This window comes from Eschrichtius robustus, chromosome 15 (assembly GCF_028021215.1).
Source record: "Eschrichtius robustus isolate mEscRob2 chromosome 15, mEscRob2.pri, whole genome shotgun sequence".
Taxonomy (NCBI): domain Eukaryota; kingdom Metazoa; phylum Chordata; class Mammalia; order Artiodactyla; family Eschrichtiidae; genus Eschrichtius; species Eschrichtius robustus.
The window spans coordinates 22,871,283-22,886,601 of NC_090838.1; the positions used below are offsets into that span (position 1 = coordinate 22,871,283).

At 38.6% G+C, this 15,319-nt stretch overlaps 1 protein-coding gene across 2 annotated transcripts in view; it reads left to right on the forward strand.

The window, feature by feature from the left end:
• Positions 1 to 187: 187 nt before the first annotated feature.
• PPP1CB (protein phosphatase 1 catalytic subunit beta) overlaps positions 188 to 15,319 on the forward strand; it is a 36,739-nt gene continuing 21,607 nt past the window's right edge. The window contains exons 1-2 of one of the 2 annotated variants that reach the window (XM_068564279.1): positions 188 to 281; positions 512 to 651. In XM_068564279.1, coding sequence (XP_068420380.1) covers positions 600 to 651 — 52 coding nt within the window. In that variant the 5' untranslated portion in view covers positions 188 to 281; positions 512 to 599. Of the gene's footprint in view, positions 282 to 394; positions 414 to 511; positions 652 to 15,319 lie in introns of those variants that run through there. The other variant, XM_068564280.1, reaches the window with a different exon arrangement.

Here is a 15,319-nt window from a genome sequence, read left to right on the forward strand (position 1 = left end):
CCCCGGGAGCCTCAGGGGCGCCGCCTGCGCAGCCGCGAAGATTCGGCGCAGTAGAAGTGGCGAGAGAGGGCGATGCACCTGCGCGAAGGCGGTGGCGCGGCGGCGGCGGCGGCGGCGGCGGCGGCGGCGGCGGGAGAACCTAGTCCAGTGCGATTGCGCGGAGGCCGCGGGCGAGGCGGGGCCGCGAAGGAGTGCGCCTGCGTGGAGGGCTGCGTGGCGCGGTGGCGGGGAAGGGCGGTGGGAAGTGAGTGGCGGTGCGGGAGGGGCCGTCGGCGGCGCTGGTGAGCTTTGCGGAGTTGGGCGGTGCCGAGGAGGAGGAGGAGGAGGAGGAGGTGGTGGGGGCTGGGTCTGACGCGGCCCGGTTCTTGGGGGCTCCACTTGTTTATTTATTTATTTCTCGTGGGTACCTCCAAGTGTGTGCGCGTTCCACTGCTTGGTGGGAAGGGGGTGGGGGGAGGGCCCGGGGGCAGGGGGAGTTGGAACCGGGGTCGAAACGCCGCCTGATTTGTAGGTGAGGGAACGCCGAGCGGTCGCCGCAGCGTCCGCCGTCGAGAAGCCCTTGTTCCCGCTGCTGGGAAGGATCGTCTGGTGCCGACAAGATGGCGGACGGGGAGCTGAACGTGGATAGTCTCATCACCCGACTGCTGGAGGGTGAGTCGGGGCCGGCCGGCCGCGGGGAGGGGGCGCCACCCTCAGCCCTCCTTGTCCCTCCGCCGCCGCAGCCCGAGGGGACCCCCCCTTCCCGCCCCGAGGCTGCCGCCGAGAAGGGGGCGAAGAAGCTGGTGGGCCGGGGGGAGCGGCCTCCGGGAATACGGCCGAGGGGAGGCTGGGCGTCAGGGGCTGTCCGCGCGGGCAAGTAGTGCCCCCGCGGACCTTCGGGGACCCGCACGGCGGCATGCCGGCGGGGGTGCCGGGTGACCCTTCGCGAGGAGGGTGCTGGGATGCGTGCTCCGGGGCATTGTACGCCCGTGGGACGTGTATTTATTCTCTGTTCTCTTTGTGCCTTGCCCTTGGATGCCTCTGTTTCTTGTTACCGGAGTGAATTAAAAAAATTTTTCTCCTTGAGACGACTGTTTGATCTGTTCGGCATTTTTACATGATGCTACAGGACAAACTCTATTCAAGGAGAAGATAACGTGAGCGGGAGTTGAGTCCCGCCCATGTATTATTTAGTTCTAAAGCATAGTAAGCCAAAAGTCTTTGACCGAGCTGAAGATGCACGCAAGAAATATGTAGACACGTTTGCTGAAGTGGTTGGTTTTCGGGTTTGAGATTTTTAGCAGATTTGAGCAGGATTTAATTTCTGCACAAACTTAGAAAAGGTCGATTGTAAAGCCTCTCTTGTGTTTAAAAGATATTTACAAGTCTTCGCAGCTTTTGAAGTTTCTGGGCCCTTCTGTTTTTAATTGGATAGTTTTATGTTAGGGTCGGGGATTGAGGGAAAGGGAAGAGATGGAGAGGCCAGGATATTATTCAAAGTCAGTCTCTGTCTTCTGCCAGTGAATCCCTTTACCCTAAAATTTGCGTCATCACTAGCTGCTTTGTGAGTGTGTAGGAAAGAAATTACGCCATTAAAAAAAAAAAATTATTGTTCTCTCTGTCAGAAACCGTGGAAGGATTACATATCCATTGTTACTGGCTTTCAAATTTCCTGAAGATAATTGTTTGCCACAGTGAAACAGTATGTACTTACATTTGGAAAATCATCACAGAAGATTGTGTGATTGGGGGGCGGAAGGGAGGGCGCTAGTTCCTTTTTTCAGCCAAAGTGTCGGTATTTTATCAGTTCTCTGTGTACCCGTTGTGTAACAAACTACAGTATACTTGCTCCAGATGTGAAAGCCTTCCAGCAGTCTAAGACTGAGTCTCTTAAGACTGAATAAGAAGCAAAGTTTTACCAGGAACTCTTGTTTGCTTTTTCCTTTACTATGAAGTTATTCTTGGGAGGCCCCCTGGTGCCTGCAGTCAGTGTTCACTGTTTAAGACTTTGTGGACTCTTAACAGATGTGAACATCTTACTGGGTCTGTGAGACATTTGCTTTGAAAAAGTGTATGTATTTTTTGTAATTACGCATTGTTGTAAGACAGAAGTGTAGCTATTTAAAAATTTTAATATCTTGTTAACTTTGGGGGAAGTTTATGCTCACCATGAACTTGGCTTGTAAATTTAAATATTTAAAAATCTGATGCTTGTATCTGAATTTCTTTATTTTTATCTTACATAAACCTACATATTTATATACTATATAGGCATAAAACACAGCAGACTTAGGTGCTTTTAAATCTTTGATATGGGATCTTTTAAGTCAGATGCACCTTTTTAACATTATAGGTAATTAAGAATCTTCACTAGTGGATTGTTCAAGGTTGTTAGAGAAAAGATATGGTGAGGAAAATAGGCTAAGTGATTCTGTTTGTTTCTGTGAATTCAAATTACATACGTGTTCGGTTCTGGTTTTGGATGATTATTTTCCAGACTTTTTCCCCTTTTAAATTAGCAAGCATTTATTGACCTGCTTTGTGCCAGTCACCAGGAATCCAAAAATAAGACACAATCTCTTCACTCAGGGAACTCCAAATCTAAACAAGTGACTTTCAGGCTTTTTCAGCCCGCTCTCTGACAGTAAAGAGTATCATTACTTGCTTCTTAAGCCCGGGAAGGATGTTTAGTTTTGACCGTGCCTCCCTGGGATTCTTAAATTCTCTTCTTCTTCTTCCCTTTTCCAAAATCTAGACCTGTCCAAAGACATCCAGACAGACTTGGATTTTCTAATAAGTAATTGTTTTTAATCTTCAAATAAGAATTCTTTTGTCTGTCTTGATTTTCAGTGATGTTACATGCTAATTAAATTTAACTCAAATTCAAGTAAAGCTGCTTAGCAGAATAGCTATAGTTAGGTTTTTTTGCTTGTTTGTTTTTAGTATTAAATGAAAGTATTGTACAAGGGAGGGGAAATCAGCAGGACTTGATCTCATTTTAAAATGTTGACTGTAGTTCCATAACATATTCTTGATTTTTTTATTACATCAGATTGCCAGTCAGCTATAACCCTTTTAGTAACTTTTATTACCAATCAGCTATAACACTTTTAGTAATTTTATGAGTTTCTTTGTGTTTCGGTGGCCAAATGATGTTCATTTCCAAAGTGCCTTTTACATTTAAATTTTTTGTTATTATTTAATGCAAAACAGTATACTAATTTATTGTTTGGATAGTGCATGTTCCTTCAGTATATTTTCTTGAGTTAAGTTTTACTTACCACAAAGCCAAAGATGCCTACCATTCTATCCCCTTTAGTGATCCTGCTACCACATTCTTGTAGTTTATCATAGTGCTTTTGACTGGTTGTTGAAATTGAAGCTAGTTCCTATGGGTATCCTGGAAAATCCAGTAAAAGCTTTTTACTTTGATCAGCAGTTCCAGAAGGAGTTAGGATGGCAGTGGGAGTATAGAGAAATCACCTGGGGAGCTTTATTCAGACTATAAATGTTGAATTTATTTTGGAGGACTTGGAAAAAGGTTGAGTAGAATCTGCTTGTTTGGGAAGAGGGTTGTGTGGAAAACTGCTACCCGATGGTTGAGATTGTGCCAGCTCCGTTCCCAACCACAGACTGTTCACAACAGTTTTATTGAGATACAATTCACATACCATACAATTTCACCTATTGGAAGTGTATAATTGAGTGGTTTTTAGTTGTGCAACCATCAGTCACCACAATCAACTTTAGAAAGTTTTCACCACCACCACCCTCAAACACAACCCTGTTTTCACTAGCCAACAAATCCCTTTTCCCTTCACCACTCCTCCCAGCACTAGGCTACCCCTGAGCTACTTTCTGTCTATAGATTTTGCCTGTTGTGGACATTTCATCTGAATGAAATCATACATTATGTGGTCTCTTGTGATTGGCTTTTTTTAACGTTTTGAAAGTTCATCTGTGTTGTAGCATGTGTCAGTATTTCATTCCTTTTATGGCTGAATAATATTTCATTGTATGAATATACCACATTTTATTTGTCCATTTATCACTTGATGGACATTTGAGTTGTTTCCCCTTTTTGGCTGTTGTGAATAATACTGCTATGAATGTTCATGTACAAGTGTTTGTGTGGGCATATGTTTTCATTTCCCTTGGGTATATAGCTGGGAGTGAAATTGCTAGGTCAAATGGTAAGTCTGTTTAACTTTTTGAGGAACTGCCAGACTGCTTAAAGCCTCTTTTCCAATTAAATTGTTTAATTATGGCCCAGCAGTCTAAAGATCAGGCAGTTTGAAGGAAGTGCTAGTTGATCTTGGCAACCTCAGCTTCTGCAGGGATAGTGTTGTTGTGTAGACCCAAGGCCAGGTCTGTTAGAAAGAGCAGGTTGAGGAATAGGGGAGATGGCCTGAGGGATACTTTCTCTCTTCTCTTGCTTCTTTTTAGATGAGAAGCTAGAGAAGGCATAAAGATGGTACATTGTTCAGAGATTAAGGGATTAGGTTGGTTGGTTGCTTGCTTGGTTTTCCTGTCAGTTAGTTCCAGCAGGTGAGGGAAATTTTGAAAGTTTGAAGAAGTAGTCCAGAGTATTTTTATTTTATTCAAAAATACAGAGCTGGAGCTTTTCTGGTAAATGTCTAAACCAAGATTAGGATTTATTGGGATTTAGAAATCTATTTACATTTGAGTCTAGAGACAGGATTATATTAAGGTTTAGGATTAGTGAGGAAGACAGTAAATTTTATCAAGTAGGTTTTTTTCATCTGATGTCTTATTATCTACATTTATCATTTAACAGTATCCATTCCAATAGTATACGTTCTCAAACAACTCTAACAGGTAAAATAACGTCAGTGTTAAGAATGTCAAGATATTTAGAAATAATTAAAATCTCAGTTTCAGAAACAACCTTGATCCTGGAAACCTTGGGCTATAGGGATGCAAGAAGAAATGGTTTGTAAATGTCAGTAGGCTTAGCAGTGGTGTGGTGGTGGAGGATAGGGATTCCCAGTTCAATCTTCTAGGATTTAATTTTGAGTGAATACAAATTTATACCCTCAGGCAGCAATCACTGCTCCTCTAGCAGCTGTAAGTAGCCATTTCAAGGCTTATTCTTTCTGGGAAAATAGAGGATCAGTGAAGATAGGAAGCAGAAAGAGATTAAGGTTACAACTCTTCTTTCTTTTTGTAAACCCTCCACCTTCCCCCAGGATTGAATATGATTACCTTTGAAGTCTTGGTTATTGGTAGGTGAAATGCAGGGTTTTTTTTTACACCTCATTCTCTGAAATACACTGTACCTCAGAGATTTTCCATCTTTTAGATAAAATGAAAATGCTTTAATGGAAATTAAGCCTTTATTCCACAATTAGAAGTAAGGGACTAAAAATGCAGAAACTCATTCTGAAGTTAAGTAAGTACAAATAACTAGTAGCCAGTCTTTTCCTAGTTTAATGGAGGAATTCAGTTCCTGGTCTGGGTGGGTACTTGTCATGCAGTAGAAAAAGTAGTAAAAGGACAGGGACAATTGTCCTTTAATCTGCCTACCCACTATTCACATGTATAGCAAAGTGATTTATGAGGACATACATAACCTTCCTAATAGTCACTGACCTCAGGGCTCTCCCTTCCCAAATTTACCCGCATCTGTGCAAAGACAAATAGAGGTATTTACGTAATCTGGTGGGAATGTTGCCTTTGGGTCTTGATATACGCTGGCACTGTGTAATTTGGAGGTTTTGACACAGTTTATTTCCCTATAAAGGAATTTAATCCTTAAAATGTTCATCAGACTATGCCTGAGTTCCCATCTAGTCAATTACCAAACTATTGATCAAAACATTTTCTTGCTTTGAGTGCTTGTCTAACACCATGTTAACTTTTGCCTTAATCCTACCTACTATTTTCAAGATTCAGAGAAATCAAAAGTTACTTTTCATATTAAAAGAAATTTAAGGACATCTATTATATAGCTTTCTCTAATATTTAGCAGTTATTATGGCTCTTTTTTATTTTAAATAGTAAACTGAGAGGGAAACTTTATAGGTACTTGTAGGTTCATCTGTGTTGTTTGAATATGTATCAAATAATTGAGCCAAAGTAGTGAAAGAAAATGACCAGGCTTCTGGAGTGAAAGTGAGAGAAAGATCTAAGTTATATAATGACAGAAAGGAACATATTTCATGAACATCAGACCTTAACTGCAATAGTTATGTGAATCCTGAAGGATAACAGATATGTAAGCAATTAAGTGTTTATTCTAGGTACTTCAGTAAGTATTGATATAGTGGGGGACCATGTTTATACTCGCTAAAGGTACAGGTTCTGCATGTATTATAATTTCAGCTCTTCCTCAGTTTCTTCTGCATTTTGAGGATGATAATAGACCTGCTTCATAATGTATCTGTAACAATTAAACTGGTAGAACGCTTAGAACATAATAAAAGCTCAGAAAATGTTAGCTACTGTTATTGTTTAGTATAAACCTGAGTATAAAGTAATAGAGGGCTTCTTATGCTGCTGAGCCCTGGACCCTCCTCAAAGGAGTTTTTGAGAAGGCTATTTCTTGTGGGAATCTAACAGATGTGCCCTCCACATTGTTTGTTGCATACAACCACTCATACATAGTATGTATGTATGTATGTATAAAATATTTCTTTCCTATTCCCATTATTCAGAATTTATAATCTGGTTTGACGTATTAATGTTGGTGCTGAGGGGCAGAGATATTTTTAGGCAGAATTAAATGGTGAAAGGTGATTTAAGGAGATTTGGTATATGCTTTCTTTTGGCTAGGGACTAGAGAGCAGTGGATTTCAAACTTTGAATCTTGGGACTACTTTATACTCATAAAAATAATTGAGGACAATAACTTTGATTTGTATGAGTTATTTATTAGTACTGTGTTAGAAATTAAAACTAAGAATTTAAAAATATTCTTTAATTCATGTAAAATAACGATAACCTATTCATTTTACAAAATCAGAGTTTGTTTTCTACAACAAAAATAATAGTGATAAGCACATGTCTTTAATGTCTGGTTTTGTAGAAGACAGCAGAATTCTCATATCTGCTTTGCTTCAGTTTGTTTTGATACCTTGTTTTGGTTGAAGTATATGAAGAAAATCTGTATTCTTACAGATACGAAGTTGTAAAAGGAAGGATTATTTCAATAGCCTTTTTAGATAATGGTGGATATTCTTTAATATTATACCAGAAATCGACAAGTGGTAATTTCTTAAAGGTTAGTTGTAATGTAGAATCTGAAATATTGTTCTCTTACATTAAAATCCATTGATCTATCTTGCATTTTAAATGGATCTTACAAATGACTTTGTAACATGCACTGGTCATTTTGAAAATACTGGTTAAACTGATCTATGCAGATGTTCAAATGTTGACACATTTTATACAACATCAAAAAATTCACATTTGTTAATATTACAGCAAGTTATCAGAAGAGTCCTTAAGTATGAAGAAGCTGTCAAATTCATGGTGTTGGATACAAGGTTTCCAAAATTTTAATTTTCACTAGCAACAAATACTGTCAGTTGTCTTCTTTGAAATGACAGGCTCACTTTGTTCATTTTCAAGAGTATCTGTTAAATATCTTAAGTGTGAATAACCATAGTTTGTCACTTGTGCTTTCCAGTAAAAGAGATGTTCTGTGAAAAAAAGTAGCTAGATCAGCTTGGAACTAAAACAGTCATATGAGTGCTTTTCTTGAAGACAACCATTGTACTTTGATATGCAACAGAAATGCTTCATGGATACTTTCCATTTCATCATGCAGAATATTAAAAAGATGTATACTTGATGGTGGCGATGTAAGAAAATTGATTGTTTTTACTGATTAATCAAGGGCATTTTTAATTGAAACTGGACCTTTTTTGTTTCGCTGTGTGTGGCAATTTAGTGCCACTGATTTGGTTTCTGCTGAGGTGTCGGTGTTTTAGGTGTTTTAATCACCATTGCTTTTGCACCATGCAGATGTCAACACAGTGAAAAAGGGGATCACACTCCTGAGAACCACAGGACTAGGGCGCTCCCTTCTTCTGTTCCTGAAATGTCTAGTCCTCCCCTATATCTGTTAATTTTCTTCTTTACTCTTTTTTCATTATCTATTTGTTTACTAGTGTACCTGGAATGATTTTTTAACTTATGGCGATACACAGACCCCTCTGAGAAATCATGAAAGCCCTGGGCCTTCTCAGAAAAATATACATGTTTATGTGCATACACAGTATTACGGTTTGGGTTTTTATACAGAGCTCCTGAAGGCTATCTGTATGCTCAAATCACATTAAGCAGGCAAACTTAAGATAAATTGAAATTATGGCAGTTGCTTAATTCTTTCATTTAAAACCAAAATTCCCCATTCTAGCCAACTGTAAAAATTTTACTTTTTTTCCTTTTTTGTGGCTTAAAGTAGACTCATACGAAACATGGAGAAACTGCCGTTTCATCTTAGAAAAAAAATTTAGGAAATCTGGATTTATGTTAACTTTGCTGTTGATTAGTATGTAACCTTGAGTGAATCTTTTTGGTAAGGTAGAAGTTAAAATATTAAAGGTTAATGAAGATTACTAAGATTTCATGTGGCAGTTGTAATAGTGGAATTAGGTTTTTTTTTTCCCCCTTGGCATTCTTTCTGTTTTAGAGAAGGCAGTTATTAGTAAGAACTTGCTGGAGAAAATAGCAGATGGTTATTGAAAGATAAAATATAGTGTACACACAACACAGACATGTATATCACACACCATTTGTAATTTAAAAAACAAACCTGCATTGAAAAGGTTTTTACATGAATATGAAATTTGAAAAATAATGATTGAGTATAATTTTTTGTAATCATGAGAAGAAGGGACTTCTTTTGGGGGAAGATAACATTTTGCTTAATTGAGGTTCAAAGTTAGTGTTCTGTATCATTAAAATCAACTGGAAGTGTTCATCTGTTAATACTGATCTATAATGAGATTATATATATTTCATCTTGGAAGGTGTCTTAACACAGATAGGTAGGTACTACTGAAACTCAATCCAAAAGCATGTGATTTTAGTTAAGTGATTTTAGTCATCACTTGGAAGGTATTTATAGAATTTTATTAGTCCTCTCTTAATATTTGCCTTTTATCATGTGATAACATTGCACATTAGTCAATTCCAGTGAGAGGTTAGGTGGACGCTCCTCACCTGCACAATTAAATGGATTTTGATTTATTTTGCACTAACACTGAGGTCTAAAGAATGCTGTTAGAACTGTGGTTTGAGCTTAGATAATAGTGTCTAGTGCAAATCTGTGAGGGAATGAAGATCTCACTTGTTTTAACATTTGACAGCCCTGGAACTGTATAAAGCAACCTGACATTTGCTTGTGATTACAAGCAACATTAGTTGTCAAAGTGACTTAGCATAGTGTATGTTTCACACAAAAGTATTTTTTCACATTTTAATTTTAGGTTGAATTATTAAGAAACATTATCAGGTTTGCAGCAAGATCTAATTTATAAAACCTCAGTGCTCGATAGTAGTGATTGAGGGTGATTCTCACTCAGAAAAATTTCAGTATTGGCTCTCAGCTCAAAAAAATCACAATAAAACTTTATCACTATTAAACCACTGAACTGCTGTGTGGTAGGGCAAGTCAGGATAGTCAGCTTTTGTTTCTGACAAACATTTGTGTAACTGACAATGGTTAGGTTCATGAGAACTAATGAAGTACACCATTGATACCACTACTTCAGTAGTATGATAGATTAAACTATTTTTCCACTGAGTGATTGCACCATAAGCTTTAAACACCTTCAGTTTTCACAAGCTTTATTAAATTGTCCAACTAAGTCTTTTCCTGCTCCATGAGTATTTTTACCTCCATCAGTGTTTTGGGTTTGTTTCTTTAGCTTCTTTGAAAGTATTCTTTTTATTTATTTTTTTTATTTATTTATTTTTAGCTGCGTTGGGTCTTCGTTGCTGCGCACGGGCTTTCTCTAGTTACGGCGAGCGGGGGCTACTCTTTGCTGTGGTGCACGGACTTCAGTAGTTGTGGCACGCGGGCTCTAGAGTGCAGGCTCAGTAGCTGTGGCGCACAGGCTTAGTTGCTCCGCGGCATGTGAGGTCTTCCCAGACCAGGGCTCAAACCCGTGTCCCCTGCATTGGCAGGCGGATTCTTAACCACTGTGCCACCAAGGAAGTCCCTTCGGAAGTATTCTTGCCTGTGGTTGTCCCACACAGACTATTCATAGAGGCTAACTTTTCAGTCACTTCAAATTCAGTATTGGCTCCTCAAGTAAGCAAAAACTAAGTATTGGCAATACCTGTGAACTCATCAAGAGCCAAGGAAACCACTCAAAATCATTTTTGTTTTTTTAACTGATTATCAACGTTGCTTCCAGTGTCCTCAACCCTTCAAGAACTGTTTTTACGGAAAGACTAATAAATATATAGTCTTAAACAAGTTTATAGTCTCAGGGCATACTTCTTTGGCTTTTCCAAACAAATATGATTTAATTAACTCAACATTAGTAAATGGCTTTCCTCGCTTTCTAATACATGAACCAGTTGGAAGCTTACTTTCATTGCAGCCTCATTTTTATTTTTCTGAAGAAGTTCTGCTGCGATGAGATTCCATTTACAATTAAAAATTTTTTTTGATTGTTACTTTCCTATGAGATGGGAGTGTTGTGATGAAGTGCTTAGTTTCCTAATGTGAACATGCATTTTATTCTTTTAGCACAGCTATAATGTCATAAATACAATGCCTAGTCATCTAATTCAGTAACAAAATAATCCACACTCCACTGGGCCTTAGACCTTCATATTTCAGTTTTCTTCCTTTGACATGATGAGTATGCACTGGTAATAAAAGTAAAATAAAATGTTGCAGCACAGCAGTAAGTAGACACGGAAGACACTGTTGAGTTATAACTGCATCTCTGCAATTTCTAGTACCCTGGGAAGCAGTGCGAAGCCATGAGGGTGCCCCATGTGGTCTCTATGGCAACTACTCAACTCCACCATTATATTGTGAAAGTACCCATAGGTAATACATAAATGAATGAGAGTGGTTGTGTTCCAGTAAAACTTTACTTATGGACGCTGACATTTGAATTTCATATAATTTTTATGTGTCACAGAGTATTGTTCTTCCCCCGCCTCCCCCTCCAACTATTTTTAAAAGTATGAAAATTACTCTTAACTCACAGGTCACACAGAAACAGGGATTGGACCAAATTTGACCCTCAGGCCTTAGTGTTTTCCCCCTTTTCTGGTGTAAACATGATTGTGCAGAAAGATTATTTTATCGGGAGCCAGGAGACCTTGATGCTTTCACCTAAGTTGAATGACTCATTCGCTGAGATAACATAGGGAGTTAAGGCCAGTAGTGTCTAGTCCTTGGCAAGGTATTCCTCAAAATTCTTCATATAATCGTCTGACTTTCTAGTGTGTGCCCAATGATCATATTTTGTGTACTTCTCTGTTTTCATTTGAGCAGCCACTCCATTGTTGAAGAGCAAACAACACGGGAAATTTTTGAGGGTTTTGATCTTTAAGAAAAGGAAAGCACCAGTGTGTTCAGCAGTCATCCTGGAGGCATAGGGGAATAGACTCCAAATAAGAAGTGGCAGTCTTACTGGACTAAAGAGGAGAGGTGGAAGTCTGGGGCAACTAAAGCAGTTGAAACTTAAGTCCAAAAGAGGAGAGAATCACATAGACTCTAACCTCAAAATCTGCAGTCAGGTCCCCCTAAAGTCATTGATTTCTAAGATACACACGTGCAAGGGAAGATTCTAAGTAAACCAGAAGAAAACAGTGTCTGGGAAGCTAAAGATATGAACAGAGATTCCAGCATCCCCCACAGTACCAACATGGCACAAGGTGAAGTTCAGTCTTTATGAAGTAAGAGAGGCCATATTATACCCGGAGTTTTCTCTTGAGACCCCCATCATGGCCACTCTCCAAGATTGAGGGCAAAATGAAATAGACCAGCCCTCAAGAAAATGTGGGTGAGGGGCTTCCCTGGTGGCACAGTGGTTAAGAATCTGCCTGCCAATGCAGGGGACACGGGTTCGAGCCCTGGTCCGGGAACATCCCACGTGCCGTGGAGCAACTAAGACCGTGTGCCACAACTACTGAAGCCCATGTGCCTAGAGCCCGTGCTCCGCAACAAGAGAAGCCACCGCAATGAGAAGCCCGCGCACCGCAACAAAGAGTAGCCCCCGCTCACCGCAACTAGAGAAAGCCTGAGTGCAGCAGCGAAGACCCAACACAGCCCAAAAAAAAGAAAAAGAAAAAAAAAGAAAATGTGGGTGAGTCCTTGGTACTCTGTCTGCTGCTAAAGGAAGCAGCCCTCCATGGAGGAAGATGTCATATAGAACTAGTACAGTTTTTCATCCATAATCAAATATTTCATTCAGTGAAATACTACAGGAATGCTAACAGGATTAATGGACCAAAAATTCAAGAGGAGAAAAAGGTATAAATCCACAGAATTCACACATTAGAGTTATCACACAGACTTGAAGATAACTGATTTAATACGCTCAAGGTAAAGAGGCAAAGAAAAATTTTATCAGACCTGGAAACTGTACAACTAAAAAAATATATTAACTAAAATTAAGAATTTGGTAGTGCATTTACTAGCAAATTAGAAACAGCAAAATAGAGTAGTAGTAAACTAGGGGAAAAAAAGAGTTGAGTAGAAATTATGCAGTGCTGAGAGAGAAAAAATAGAGGGGAAGTACAGAAAGAAAGCAACAGAAGACAATGGAAGGGTTTAACATGTGTAATGGGATTCCCAGAAGGGCAAGAGATGTGGAATAGAGGATATATTAACCAAGAATTTTCCAAAATTGAGAAAGATACCAAAATAAGATTAAAGAAGCTCTGTGACTTCCAAGTGGGAAAAATGTAAATAAAATCATATTGAGACCCATCATGGACTTAACTCCTAAAATCAAAGAAAAAAAATTTTAAAAGCTCCCAAAGGAAATAAGTCATTACCCTCAGGACAATAATAAGAGTGATGGTTGATATGTCACCTGAAACTACAGAAGCCAGAAATCAATAGAATGACCTCTTAAAGTGCTAAAAGAAAAAAAAAAGAATGCTAACCTAGAATTCTAAATCTAGTGAGCATATGCTTCAAAAGTGAAGGCAAAATAAAGATAGACTAAAACTAAGAGAATTTATTGGTAATAGATGGCACTAAAAAATGCTAAAGAAAATTCATGTTGAAAGAAAATGATCGTAGATAAAAGCACAGAACTGCAGAAAGAAATGAAAGATAGCAATAAAGATAAATGTATATAAATATAAATTAAGACTGTTTAAAATAATGATTGTGAGTTGTGGGGTTTTAAATATATGGGAGCAGTATATGACAACTGTAGAGCAAAAGTCTGGAGAGTGGTAAATCAGTCAAAAGTGCATATGTTATCTCTAGAGTAAGCGCCAAAAGAAAAAGAATATATAACTAAAGAGCTAATAGAGGAGAAAATGGAATAATAAAAGATAAGCAATTACTCCAAAGAAATGTAAGAAAAGAGAAAGGAATAAAAAACAGGTGAGACAAAGCAAACGACAGGATGGTGTACTTCAACTCAACTTTCCAAATGATTATGGTAAACGTGAGAGGAGCAAACACTCCAGACAAAGCTCAGAAGACATAACCATGTACTGTTTACAAGGGACATATTTTAAATTTAAGGGCACAGATTTAGGGTAAGTAAAAGAATGAGGGGCTTCCCTGGTGGCGCAGTGGTTGAGAATCTGCCTGCCAATGCAGGGGACACAGGTTCGTACCCTGGTCTGGGAAGATCCCACGTGCCGCGGAGCAACTGGGCCCGTGAGCCACAACTACTGAGCCTGCGTGTCTGGAGCCTGTGCTCCGCAACAAGAGAGGCCACGATAGTGAGAGGCCCGTGCACCGCGATGAAGAGTGGCCCCTGCTTGCCACAACTAGAGAAAGCCCTCGCACAGAAACGAAGACCCAACACAGCCAAAAATAAATAAGTTAATTAATAAATTAAAAAAAAAAAAAGAGGAAAATACATTATGCACATACTAACCGAAAGAAACCTGAGTTGGCTATATATTTATGCCAGAAAAAGACTGTAAGGTAAGAAGAATCGCTAGAGGGAAAGAAGAGCATTGCACAATTAAAAGGAATAAATTCAACAGGATGATATAACAATCTTAAATTTTTTAAGTATTTAATAATATAGGTCAAAAACACAAAAAGGAAAAGTTGATAGAACCAAAAGTTTGAAATAGACAAAACTACAACCATAGTAGATTAACACACCTTTCTCAGTAACTAATAAACAAGAAAAATATCAGCAAGGATCCAGAAGATTTAAACAACACAGTAAAATTGACCTAATTGATACACATGGAACGCTTTACCCAGCAACAGTAGGATATTACATACTTTTCAAGTATGTATGGACACTTACTAAATTATACTGTACCATAGAGCAAATCTCTGAATTTGAAAGAAAAGAGAGATCTCAGATATGTTCTCTGAATTCATTGGTGATAAGCTAGAAATCAATAGCAGATAACTGGAAAATCCTCAGGTATTTAGAAATTAAGTAATGTAAATACTTTCACATATTTTCCTGGCTAAAGAAGAAATAACAGTGAAAATTATAAAATACATTGACCTAAATAATAGTGAAAATATGTGTTAAAACTTTTACAGTTGCAGCTAAAAGCAGTGCTTAGAGGGATACATATAGTTTTAAATGTATATATTAGAAAAAAAGGCTGAACATTAAACTATTTCAAGACAACAGAAGAATAAATTATAACCAAAAAAGGTAGAAGGAAAGATATAATAAAAATAAGAGCAGAAATCAAATAAAAAGGAGATGTATGATTTTTTTTAAATGAAATCCTTGGAAAGATTGGTAAATTGATAACCCCCTAGAAAGACTGATAATGTAAAAAATTTTTTTAATTTACCAGTATCAAGAAAGATAGGAGATACCACTATTAAAGGAGACTAAAAAGATTGAACATATAATGCAATAATGTAATCCTGGATTGAATTCTGTACTGGGGAAGAATACGCTGTAAAAGACATGATGGAGACAGTTACTAAAATTGTAGTACATTCTTTTTTTTTTTTTTTTTTTTTACTTTTTTATATATTTATTTATTTTTGGCTGCGTTGGGTCTTTGTTGCAGTGCGCAGGCTTTTCATTGCCTGGCTTCATTGCGGTGGCTTCTCTTGCTGCGGAGCACTGGCTCTAGGTGCATGGGCTTCAGTAGTTGCGGCACGTGGGCTCAGTAGTTGTGGCTATCAGGCTCTAGAGCGCAGGCTCAGTAGTTGTGGCGC